At 40.8% G+C, this 13848-nt stretch overlaps 1 protein-coding gene across 2 annotated transcripts in view; it reads right to left on the reverse strand.

Annotated features, from left to right (window-relative positions):
• The window catches only part of PRKD1 (protein kinase D1), a 115942-nt gene extending 102951 nt beyond the window's left edge, over positions 1-12991 (reverse strand). The window contains exon 1 of one of the 2 annotated variants that reach the window (XM_041397893.1): positions 12536-12991. In XM_041397893.1, the coding sequence (XP_041253827.1) occupies positions 12536-12724 (189 nt within the window). In that variant the 5' untranslated portion in view covers positions 12725-12991. The remainder of the gene's footprint in view (positions 1-12535) is intronic. The other variant, XM_041397901.1, reaches the window with a different exon arrangement.
• Positions 12992-13848: the final 857 nt, after the last annotated feature.

Raw genomic sequence — 13848 nt, forward strand, 5'->3', positions numbered from 1 at the left:
AGTTTCAAAAAGCAGTGGATAAAAGATAAACAGTGTTTGAAACTGTGTGACATAAGCAAGTCTGCACACAAGGAAACAGAAATGTGAAAATAAATACAGGTAAAGTGATTGAATTTTTTTTTTTTTGCCTTCTGTCAGAAGAAAACAAATATCTACTAAGACAAACAACCACTTCCAAATCATGCCTCTGTTTCTAGAGCTGCTAGCTGAAATCTGTCTTTGTAACAATAGTACCTTGCTTACCTGGCTGTACTACAAACTGGCACGTAACTGAAGACACACAGCAAATATATACATACTACACAAAGAACAGAAGAACAAATGTGCTTCACTTTTTTTCCTGAACAAAAATTCAACCAAAAAAATAAAAAGCCCTTCCTTCTCTCACCATGACAATTTACTCCAATGTATGTATTCAAAGGCTTTTTGGTTTCTTTTTTGCATTTAAAAAATGACAAAAAGTGTTGAAGTCATTTGGAGGGCTGCCAGGTGCAAATGAGGTCTGGTGCGCTCAGCCCAAGAAGGTTCTGGGTAGTAATTGTGTGGAGAAAGGCAGATAAAAGGCCATTGGAGATTTCCCTGACCAGGTGTTTTACTGTCAGTGAACAGTATATTGGCAAATGCTGTCCCTGATTTTAGGTAATGATCAACTGATAATGTTTTGGAGTCAAAAAACAGCATCATTCTTGGATTAAAAGAAAATAGTAATAATTATAAATGTAAGGAAAAGAAGGGGATAACAATCAAGCTACACCACTGAAAGATTTTTATGCATTCCTATTCAAAAGATGCAAGTTAAGCTTTGACTTGCTCTTTGGAAAGCCCCTCTTGTTATGTAACAATTTTTTGGGTTTTTTTCAGAAACTCTCTCTTGAACAGCTAAATAGAGAGGGGAAATGGTGACATTATTACTCAAAAATACAGCTACCAGAATAAAAATATGTTTTCTAAATTAAGCAGTGTAGCTTCATTCACCAGCAATTGATGGAGATATACTCTGTATATCAGTGAGACCAACAAACAAGTTTTGTTCCCCTTCCCATCTTTTCCTAAGGTATCTCCAAATATATTCTATCAAGTTTTTACATACTGATTATTTAACTCTCAAATAAGGAAGCAGATGTTTGCTGACCTTTTAAACTGATGAGATGAAGTTTTATTTCTTAGGCCACCTTGAAACAGGTGCGAATTTCAGTAGCTTTAAAAAAAAGTTTAGAAGTTCTTGTTTCACACATCAGTCTTCAAAATTATTTTTACTCTTCACTATATTAAAAAAAATGAAACTTGCTCAACTGTTACTGACATAAAATTATTTTTCCCTTTTTTAACAACATAAATCATTTCTTCTGGGTAGACCAAGGCATTTAACAAAATTATGTGACTGCAGTATAAAACAGTGCTCTGAATGTTACCAAGTGTTGTTAACATTCTTCAATTTAAACATACAATTGCACGTATGTGTTAACTGTGAACACACAGCACATTAAAATATGTTGAAAAATCAGCAACCAAACTTTAGCTTGAATTGCATGCCCTTAGTTTACTCAACCATCTACCAGCCCAGGATATTAACTTCAGATGCCTAGATTACATAATGTCACCAGTCAATAAGAGCCTCTTAAGAAGCACAGGAAAAATAAGCACAGGTGAAAGAGGAGTTAAAACAAGAAGCAATACAACAAACATTAATTTTAGCTGGGCTGTTACCTTGGTCTTCCCACTAAGCCCTAATAAATAATGCATCTTCTGCTCAGCAAAACATCTCTAACATGCACGTCCTCTCTGCAAAGACAGATAAATCAAACATGTACTCATCAGTTCACTTCTCAAACCATGTATCATCTTCCTTCCTTGAAAAGTTGTACATTGTTCCATGTGAAACAAGTTTTGCAACAGATGGGTGTGTTACTTCACTGTATCAATCCTTCCATTAATCTCTGCACAGACCAACCCATCACCATTCCATAACAATAAATAACTCAGCAGGCCATTCCTCTATTTTTTATATCTAATCTGTAAAATGTGAGGTCTTTATTTCATATGGAGAGGGTTGGTGTAGTTTTTACTAACAATTTTCCTTAAGGAATTGTTGTGCTTTTGCCCACCACCTAAGATGGATTTCTCACAGGTGTTTTTTTTTCAAAGATACTGCCAATAAACTGCTGGGTTTATATGCTGAGATATCATTCAGTGCAGTTTAAGATGTGATGTAATCACCAGCTGTCCAGTACATCTTGACTGCAAAGTACTGAAGGGAGGGACTTCTTCCTTGCATACAAAAATATAGCAATATATAATAAGGCTCTATTCCACTACAGGCCACTTAATATCTATTAGGTATTAATGTAACAACTGGACAAAGATTCACTGCATACTCTGAGAATCACAGAAACATCAGAACCTCTGAAAGTTATCTAGCCTGACTTCTCTCTTACAGCTGAACTGTCATCAACACAAGATTTTGCTTACCCAAGTCCAAAAATGAAGGATGAAGTCTCCATCTCTCTGGGTACCTGTTGCAATACTGCTCTACTCTCCTATCAAAGGGATTCTTACCTAATGTCCAATCTGAATCTCTTTCAAACCATAACTCTCAGTTCTTGGTTTCAGCCTCTGTCACCAGCTGGAAGAGTTTATTTAGCTCTATCAGCTTTGTAAACTCCTCTTAAGGGTTTACATCAAGAACCAATTTAGCACCAGAATACAGCTCAGAACCTCCTCAATTTTGTGGGAGTTGCTAAATAAAAGCAGACTAAAGAAAGAGAGAGGAGGTTTAGATCATCATTTAAGCCAGTTTAAGAACTGAAAGTCAGGACACTGGCATTTCTTTGCAAGGTTTGAAAAACATGTAAATCCCTGGGTCAAGCCCACATGGCATGATACATGATAATAAACATAGATTAAAGACATACCAGAGAGACATTTCTTGATGTAGAAGACATGTTAATTTTCTGAACTATTTGATTTTACTACATTTTCTGCCTGACAATCTCTTACAGTTACCTGAACTCTTGCTGCTATGATGACTTGCCTTGTGACAAAATGGTCTGCAGGCATACTGTTACATGAGAAAGATAACATACAGACAGCAATGTTTAATTGTCTTCCAGCAATCAGGAAATCACACAGTCTAAAATCAAGAGATCTTTTCCCCTACCTTATTCCTTCCATCCCTACAAGTGTACACAGACTTTGACCAGATTGATTCAATTTTCACTCAACTTTTTTTTAAGCATAGGACAGCCAACTCTTTAGGAAAAAATGCAGTGAAAACCATGTGGGTTTGGAATTGAACAGACTTCTACTCATATTCTACATATTTTGCTGCATTCCTTCTATTTAGAGGTAAGTATAATAGATAAAACAAAAGCATGAGTTCAACCTTTCAGATATCTACAGGATGTGTGTTTTTATTATTCTGGTATTTTCACATTTTCCTAGATGGACTTGATTTTGGGTGGCAACACATAATCCTCAGAGAGGTAAGAACAGCACCTCCAACGTTAGGCAGCAAGGTCAGCACACCTGGAGTCCTGTCACACAGACAGCAAACTGGTAACCCAGCCCTCAAAAGCTGATGCAAAAGGGGACTGAACCTCAGAGCAAAATAGGAAAATTATTACAGCTTAACAGAAAACATCAGCTCATACTGTCGTCTCCTACAGTCAGGTTTCCTTCATGGCACAGACCCTCACTGCATGGATTAATAACACAGTTTAGGAAGTTTAACACTTTGTGGCCCAAGTTTCTATGAGGCTTCAAGAAATGTTTCAGCCTGAATCACACTCTAACCTAGCACCCATAAATTACATAAGGACATGCAGCACTGCCGACGGGGTATGCTTGACCACTGTGGCACACATACATTAGTATTTCTATTGTTATGTAAAGGGGTTTCTCAGAAGGAAAGATCAGGAAAAAAGGTAAGTTGATTTTTAAGGACAAGCATCTTTCAGGCAAATTGCCTCATAGCCAGAATGTTTCTCTCAGACCCAGCTGTGTGTTGCCTGGGCTTTTGCATCTGACAAGCTGTTGACAAAAATTCCTTCTAACACTTGGGAAAAAAATATTTCTCTTAGAAAGGTCAAAAGGATGACTTTTTAAAAAATAATTTGAAGAAAGATGAAACAAAACATTCTTTCAGATATACAGGACATGTTCAGATACAGCTCTTTTAAAATGTACAAGGTAGTGGCTTAGAGCCGGCAACTTTGGTCATGGTTTGCAGCTTCTCTTAGTATCTCCTTAACATATACCTTGTGCCTAAAGTTACAATGGGGAGACCTTTTTATGCCCACCAGTAATGAAAGTCTCTAAACGGCTCTTTTCTTCTCTTAAAAAACAGCCAAGAACCAGATTAGATGATGTACATTCATGCTTCTTAATAAAAAAAATCTAAAATTGCTAATTTTTTTATCAAAATAATTACCTATGTTTTATCTTGAATGTTATAATAGTGTTTATGATGTGGTTCTGACTCCAGAAGAGGCACACACAACAGGCTGCATAAGACATACAATCACAACACGAATATAAACACTGTATAGTTGGAGAAGTGAAAGCTTACCTCTTGACAAAATTTTCAGCTGAAGAAGAAAACACATAGAAGGAACAAGAAAAAGGAAGCCACAAATAGGTGGAGGAAGAGAAAGCAGACAACAGAGATATACACTTTAATATATGCCTATGTCTATGCATAAGTCACTGCAATATACCCACAGTATTCTCTCAACATAGTGTGATACACTACACTACACTGCCAACCTTACATGTTGTTTCAGCAGATAAAACTAGAAGAGCATTTATAAAGCAAAAATCTGTTTCATGGAGTAGCTTACTTTCATAAAGTGCATACATCAATATTCTATACTTTCAACGATCAAAAGTTGATATGCATAATTTATTTTAATAATAAACATAGTTTTTGAGTGACAACAAGTCTGCCACCATTTTAGACCATTTCCTGGACAGAAATATTTAAGAAGAAAGAAAAGTCTCAAAAAGCAAAAGCTCATTTAGCAGTACTAAAAGTGTATGAAGAAGGAAAAAGTTGAAACCCACTGAAAGAAATCTGTTTTGGTCTGGAAAATCCTGGACGTTCATACCAAAACCACAAGCAAGGAAAATGTAAACAAAAGGGATGCCAGAGCAGAACAGGTTATTTTGTAGCAAGTGAGACAGGATTTCAAAATTTAGGCAGCCTTTCTAGGAGAACCTCTACCATCAACCCTGCAAGTAACACTCAAGTCTGATATGCAAAAATGAAACAACTATTTTCTCACCTCAGTGCCTGGCAAAATCATGGAGCAGCTCCTCTTGGACACTATGCTAAGGCACATGGAAAATAATAAGGTGATTGGTGACAGCTACCATGGCTTCACTAAAGGCAAATCATACCTGAGAAATTTGGTGGCCTTCTACGATGGGTGGGGTTACACCGGCAGAGGTTAGGGAAGGGCACAGGACATTACATACATGGACTGGTGCAATGCAGCTGACACTGTCCTGCAGGACATCATCTTCTGTAAGGGGAGAGATGTGGATTTAATGGATGGACCTTTCAGCAGATAAAATTTGGCTGGATGGTAGCACTCAGAGTTGCACTTAGCAGCTCAATATGCAACAGAAAGCAGTGAGGAGTGGATGCTCCTCAGGGGGTGTCACTGAAATGGACATTTTTAACATCTTTGTCGGTGACTTGGACAGCAGGATTGAGAGCACCCTCAGCAAGCTTGCTGCTGACACCAAACTGTGTGGTGCAGCTGACAAGCAGGAGGGAAGGGAAGCCATTCAGAGAGTCCCTGACAGGCTTGAGATGGAGGCTTGTGCAGATCTCAGGAAGTTCAAAGAGGCCAAGTGCAAGGTCCTGCACCTAGGTCGAGGCAATGCCCACATAACTACAGCCTGGGTGGAGAAGGGATCAAGACTAGCCCTGGGGAGAAAGACTTCAGGATGTTTGTGGACCAAAAAGCTCAACATGAGCTGTCAATGTACACCTGCAGCTCAGAAGCCAGCTCTGAGCAACCTTACCCATTCTGTGATTCTGTGATCATTAAGGTCCCTTCCAACCACTAATCATTCTATAACTTTACCAGCAGACACCATAAGGAACACTTTACGAACGACAATTTGACAGTATGCAAAAGGCACGCAATAGCTCCAGAAGAAAGGCAAGTCTTCCTCCAAGCAGCAAGAAACATATACAAGTCAACTGCTAGCACTATTAAACATATACATAAAGATGTACCATATATACAGCCACACTGTTCTACAGAGAAGATTAATGAAGTATTTTAGAGGTCAGTTCACCTGCACTTCGGATAAACATTTGGAAGAGACATTTTAATTATATACTTGGTTGCAACTATGTAACTGCAACCACATTACATAACATCAACATAAACATGTCTGATGTCAACCAGTCAAGAAGCCAGAGATGACCTACACAACTACAATTTTAAAAAATCTACAAACCATGCATGTGCTTATCACAGGTTGCTTGAGATATACACTGAGTACATTGAGACCAAGAATTGGCTCTACTCTAATTTTTCATTTTACCTTCTCGTATCTTAAAAATAATTGCTAGCATAATCACTAAAAAAAAGCAAACACACATTTGACAGAAGTTTCTAAATTAAATAGTTTCATATATAAAATACAGTAAAAATAAGACACCAAAAGTAACAGTATGCAGACTTCACTAAGCGTGCTGGTTTCCTTGAAAGTAAACAAAGTATAAACATATGGTAACCATACAGGCAGATTTCTCCAAACACAGAGGAGGGAAAAGAAAATTGAGGTAAGAAGAACCAGTTAATTTCAGATGTTTGTGAAAGATTTCCAGAAATCACAGGAAAACACCTACAGTCAAAGTCTGAGCAAATCCTTATGGGATTTGACACATGCCAGGGTGTTTCGCACGATCCACAGCAGAGATCTCAAACCCACCACGCTTCCAGGACACACTGGGCTTTCTGTGCATTCTCAGGTGATCATGTGGTTTACACTCAGTAAGTCTTCTGTGGGACAGTCAGACCTTGTGTATTTCAAATTCACTGAGCACATGCCATAGTATTTCCACACAGCACCTCTGTCTGGGAAATGTTGCAACTTCATTCAATAAATTCCATCCTTTCTCCGGCACCAGAGCTGAATCTCATCAGCAATGAGAGAAGTATCTCAAACGCCTTCTACTTCCTTTAAATCATTATGGAAATTATGTATTTCCTGGGGAAATAACACAAGATCAACACATTCCTTCTGTAATTCCTTTAAAACTTAAGATGTGGTTTGGTTAAAAGCCTGTCTTCTATCTAAAGCTCCATCTTATTTTTTATTCTATGACAACGCATTCAATAGTCTTAAATCATTTGCTAGGAAATTCTCAAATGCTCTACACAGGTTTGTGGTATTAAACCCATTTTCCTTATCTGGATGCATGACAGATAACATAACAGAGTTAACAGTTCTTACAAGGCCCAGCTCCTTTAACCTAACTCAGACTGACTCCCTTTCACTGAAGTTATATTTTACTAGCATCTTCTCAGATATGGTTCAAAAGTAACTATAACTAAGCTACAAAATAATGTTACATACAGTGACTTACAGTTTTCAGGGCAAAGAACAAGAAATGTAAAGTCAATAAAGGATTAAACTGTAAACATCAAAAGTCTCCCTTGAGTTTGGAAAATGTTTATGTGCACAATAATAAGGCACCTTGCATTTCTCAAATTCAATTTAACAATTTGATACTTCCACAACACAGGCAGAGGAAAACATTCAATGGTGAGAAAAACTCACTTCATGGAAAAAAAAAATTAACACTTTGTTACCAGTGTACACCAGTAAAAGACTCCATGAGAATTTAACTATCACAAACAAACACCACACCTGTAATAACTTTTCTAGAACACAGACAACAGTGTTGTGAATACACGAAATGTTTACATTTGTATGTCTGGATGAAGATATATGACTTTTGATCAGCATGGTAAAAACCTGTCAGTTTCTCTGTTTATCCTGAAGCTAAAAATCTCTATAGTACCTCATGTACACTGAGTCCCTATCCGACTCTAAAGGAATTGATTTCATTGCCACCAGGCTTTTGTTTATTTTAGGAGAATGTGTAGGTTTGGGGGGAGAAAACAAACAAAAAAACCCACCCAAACAAAAACACCCACAAACAAACAAAACCCCCATCATTCCTATAAACAAACCCCACGTGTTTTCCATGACTGCTTAAAAACATTGCAGAAGAAGATAAATATATTTCACATCAACCTTTGGAAAAGGTTTTCTCCTTTCTTTGCTCAGGCCACAAGAGATTCCAGCCTGAGAAAACAAAACTGAGTTAATTTTTGTTTTCCTTTTTTATTTATTTAAGTTAGATTTTCCTTATAATGACAACTAGAAGCAAAACTGAATGCATACCTGTTCCTGAATGTGTTTGGTTTCAATCAATTATCAGGAATACTCTTAAAATGGTTTTTTATTCGATTTGTAGCAATTCACCTAATTTAATACCAGATAACCTTATGTAAAGATGAATCTGGATACATATTCCAGTTGCAGTATGCTACTTGAACCAAATACTTTTCTTTTTGTCCTTTCCCTTTCCCAAAATGGCCTCTCTCTTTATTACTTTTTTTTCCCACTGTAAAATTGCAGAATTATTCAAACCACTGAACCATCTACAGCAGCACTTTTGTAAATGAGTCTGAACTATACAGCCTATGCAGCTCAAATCTTATTTCCTCTATTTCTGATCACAATTTTTTCTTGTATTTATGATTTTTGCATTCCTCACAACTTCTGAGTCTTCAAGTGCTGAAGACCTAAGCCAGCATATGATCTTAACAGCTGACCTAAGAGCTATTTCATACAGTACACATTCTCAAGTCATATAACACTGCCTTATGAATTTACTCGAGAACTCAAAGTTTTCAAAACTTGGCAATGCCACTACAGTACCCCAACTCATCATATGTGAGATATAATGATGATGAAGAATTTCAAGAAACACAAAATACGAATAATAATATCCCCTTCAAATCAAACTTGCAAGAATTTGTATTAAAAAGTTGCATAAAGATTATTTTCTTTGTCTTTTTAGTACAAAATTTTTTGACAACACAGTGATTCCATACAATTAAAGTGCACTTTGCATTACCCTTTTGTCCTAGAGAAGTGGTTTTACTGTGGGCAGGTAACACAAAAAGGGCAATAATTCACACTATTTGTCTTCAGAAAACAAAGATTGTATTTTACAATATCCTCCAACTGTTCTTGCGGGGGAGTCAGCCTAGAAGTCAAACACTGGCATATATTTTAAAGTTGATCCTCATTTCTTGTCAACTCCATCATCATTTAAATGCTAAAGATCCATTTTAACTGAAGAAAAAATAATCCCACATTGACAAGTCTCAAGGTTTTCATGTCACCAGTTCTAAGCAAGACAAGCAAAACACACAAACTCAGAGGAATGAAATGTTTTTGTCTTCAGAACACTTCTTAACAGATTTAAATGTGTTTGAATTTACGCCAGAAATCGGTATGTACCATTTCATCTTCAGATTTGTAAAGGAAGTGTCTTGATCTGAAGGAATGCCTCTTATGGAAAATAGAGAAAGACCAGACTTTGCTTATTCCGTTTTACACGTCATGTACATTAGATCATCAATATAATTATGCTCTCTACCAAAACTGAAAACAAGACAGCACCTGAAGTGCAAAAGTTACTCTAATGTAAGTAAATGCAAATAAATGTTTATAAAGAAATGTAAACTTCTAAATTATACATAACATTAAGTTTTATACATGTGAACTCACATGTATATTATTTACATACAAAAACACCATATAAAGATATAGAAATAGAGTGTCTATACATATATATGCCCATAAATGTATCTATATACACACATACTGTATTAACACCTTACTCAGGCCTGCATATGCTCCATTCTGCACACTTTGAAAGGTTTATTTCAATTTAACATAAATTTTGAGCAGGAGTAAAATAAATGGGTACATAAACCTATGCAGAGTAAGGGTCTTAATCATCTGAAATCAGGTATGCCCACATTACATGAAGAGGCTCCCTATAAGCAGACCATCTGACTCTGATACTGAAGAAAAGTCAGCACAATCCTAAAAATAAAGCTGTGTGCAAGAGGGCTGCTTAAATATTTAACAGCACACTACAGGCACAGTGTTGATTTTAGCAGTCTAAGATGACAACCATTGAGAAAAACAAAACCACAATTTCTCATCCTTATACACTGCTTCAACTGTCCAGACCAAATAGAAAGTTTCAAAGGAAGTTGTTAGCTGGTTGACCACTACTCTACAGACCCAGAGAAACTTCAAAAACAGCATGAGATTTCAACATAAAATTCTTCTCAGTGTAGTCTTCTGTTTGATTGTGGTAAGCAAATACATCTTTGTTATAAAATCAAGAGTAGACACCACTGCAAATCATTTCAGGAAAAGATAAAATCATGAACCTACAACACAGAAATAGTTATCTTGTAACAGTTTTAGATAGCATATAACTTTTTTAAGGCTCTGCCAGTATGCCAAGTTACTCTGAATACGCAAACAATTCCATCAGGTTTAGTGAAATAATAAAACCATGTATATAGTGTATACACACTTGCAGTCTTAAGCTGAAAACGGAGACTCTAAGGACTAAACAATATATGAATTGCTTTGCAGGGTGGAGGAGGTAGAGGCCACCATTTAACAAGAAAAGAAAATAAAAACAAACAAACCAAAGCCTATCTTTCTTCCAGTTTTCCTTTTCTTTGAGCCACTTCCCCCTCGACAGCTTTGGGAAGCAGATATTTCGGCTATGAGAAACTGAGACTAGAAGAAAGTTCCTCATTCAAGTGTGCCCTACAGAGAAGCAGCTACACGATGCTCTCTTTTATGCAATTAAGAAACTGCAATAAACTAGGGTCCAAAATTTTTATGTCAGTACTCACACAAGTAAGTTTGACTGTTTGAGCACAGGCCAGCACATTTAGTTTTCTTTACACAATGGTACATTGTTAGAAAATGAGGTTTAAAATCAAGCTTACAGTAAGCCCATCAATTAATAAACTACTCAAGAACACCAAATAGAAACAATGAATACAACAATCTTAGCTTTTCCATTATTGCTACCATAACAACTTCTGAATGGTGATATATGGAATGCATTTAAGCTGTTTCAGATGCATATGTGACCAAGTGACAAGTGTTGGCCTAGCTTTAAAAACAAATATGGTAATGTGAAAGGGTACACCTTTCTCCAAAATTTAATTTTAAAAAGCAGGTAGCCATTTCTTAAACTATGAAGAATGCAAAATTTAGAAAAAAGGATGCATATTTTATACTTTTTAAAAAACACTTCATTAGTTGCTCTTCAACAAGAGTTCCACAATTCAGTGAAGTTCAGGTTGATGATCTACAGAGATGTAAAGCAAAACTATCAACTGAAAGAACACAAAAAAAAAAAAAAAAAAAAAAAACCAACCAAAATTGGTTTTGGTTGCCTGAATTTTTTTTACCTCGGTAAAAACAAAGAGGGAAGAGGAAGAATTTTTTCCCATCATAATCATCCTGAATGACTTTTTTCTCCTTTGCAATCACTATGATACTTTTACCTATGGACCTTTCGCACAACAAAGACGTGTATAAAGTAAAACTTTATATACAAATAAAAACAGAGAAATCAGAGAAGACAAAGGCGCGTGGCTCAGGCAGAAGCCCGGTGGATTTCAGCGCACAGCGCGAGTTTCACCGAAGCGCAGGTGAACGGCGCCTGACGGCGGTGCCGCCGCGGAGGGGCTGCGCTGAGCGTCACCCCCGCGGGCAGCGGGGCTCCCCGCCGCCGGCACAGTGACCCACAGCCAGCCGCTGACTCAGTCCCCTCCCGCGCCGCGGCCGCTTGCCAGCTCCGGGGCTGGCCCCAGCGGCGCCCCGCACAAGGAAAGGCGTGCGCAGCGCTGCGCGCCGCTTTGAATCCTGGGCTGTCCGGGTTGGTTTTTCCTTGTTAGTGTTTGCCTTTTTTTTTTTTTTTTTTTTTTTTTTTTTTTAAGGGGAAACTTTCCTTTCGCAGGAGAGGCCGGGACAGCGTGAACTGCCCCTGGGCGCCGCGCTGCCATCACAGCTGACAGCTCTCTGCCCCCCGCGCCCCCCCTTCCGCAGCATTAAAAAGCAGCGGATAGATCCGGCCGGAGTTTGTTTTTAATAACGGCGTTTAGTTCGCACAGCCACTTACATCCCCTGGCAGCAAAATAAAAGTCAAGCTCGCATGCGAGCATCCCGCACAGAACCTCCTCCGCACCGGGGTCGTGGGGGGCACGGCAGAGAGACAAGTGGGGCACCGGGGGGAAGGAAGTGGGGCCGGCGGCAGGGAAGTTGGGATGGGTTTCGTTTATCCCTGGAGCAGAGCCGCCGGGAGAGGAAAGTTCACAGCCAACAACAGCGCCCACGGGCAGCGGGTCCGGGTGGAGGGAGGGGGCTCGCTTTGGGGCCTTCTTCTTACCTTCTGGTCTACGATGGAGCAAGCCATTTCCCGGACGTGGGCGAGGCTGAAGTCCCCCGAGGAGTCCTGCAGCAGCAGCACCGGCTCCCGGCTCAGCCCGATCTGGAGGTGGAAGGCGACACCGCCGCCGGCAGCAGCGCCCGGCGGCGGCAGCGGGCTGGGCGGCCGGATCAGCGGTGGGGCACTCATCGGAAACTTTCCGCCGAAGCCGCCGGCGGAGCCGAGGAGTCACGGACGGAGGGGCAGAGTCGGGCGCCGCCGCGAAAAGTTTGCGGCCGCCCCGGAGGCGCCGGGCGAGTTTCCCCGCGAAGTTTCAGGAAAGTCCCGCCGAGCTCCTCCCGGGTGAAAATGGCGGGGGGGTCGGGGGGAGGACCGGGGAGGATGCAGACAGGAAAAGGCGGCGAGAAAGACGCGCGGGGGGAGCCCAGCCCAGCGCCGCCGAGGAGGTGCCGCCGCTCGGGCTGCTGGCGCCGTGCGCGGCGCGGGGGCGGGACGGACCGCGCCCTCCGCCGGGACGGGCCCGCGCCCAGCTGGGCCGGGCCGGGCCGCTCCGCTCCGCTCCGCCGCCAAACGGCGGCCGTGCACTGCCGGGCGGCCCGGGCAGGAGCGAGCGCTGCGGCGTCGGCTGGTTCCCCACGGCGGAGCTCGGCTGAGCCTGCTCTGGTCTCCCCACCTGGCCGGGCAGCGGGCTGCGGTGCTGGCGGGGCTGAGAGCCTCCTGTTCCCCCGCGATCCCCGCTGGGCAGTACCTCGAGAGGCAGGTGGAGGCAGAGCCCGAGGAGAGTGGGAGATTTCCCTTGCTGGCAAGCAGCACGGTGCCCTTTCCCGGGCAGGGCGGCAGCTGCCCCCGAGGACGGAAAGCAGTGCCGGAAAAACGGGAGCTCCCGTCTGACTCCGGCTCTGCTGCCCGGCCTCGGCCGGCCGCTCCGGCAGCATCGTGCCGCCGCTTCCAGCAGTCCCCGCGCGTTTTGGGAAGAAGCAAGGGACAGCTTGCACCCATCGCTTTTCTAAACCACCTTCCAGTTCTAGACACGGTGTGAGTTAAGGAGGAGCACCCTGCCACCCAAAACCAGGATCAGTTACTCTTCCCAGCTCTTGGAATCGGTGCAAGCCCCACTCGTTTGCACAAGCAGCATTCATAGCAGGACAATATTTAGTCTTAAAAACCTCCTCTTGAAGATGTGCAAAGGCAGTGGAAATGTAAACTGTAAATATTTGAAACACCAATGGAAAGACTCTTAAGCTGGGCATACGTGGCACCTGTAGGTTTGTTTGAACTACTAGAGGTAGTGTGAAAATAATACATGTACGTTT

This window comes from Onychostruthus taczanowskii, unplaced genomic scaffold (assembly GCF_017590055.1).
Source record: "Onychostruthus taczanowskii isolate IOZ18803 unplaced genomic scaffold, ASM1759005v1 scaffold1, whole genome shotgun sequence".
NCBI classification, from domain to species: domain Eukaryota; kingdom Metazoa; phylum Chordata; class Aves; order Passeriformes; family Passeridae; genus Onychostruthus; species Onychostruthus taczanowskii.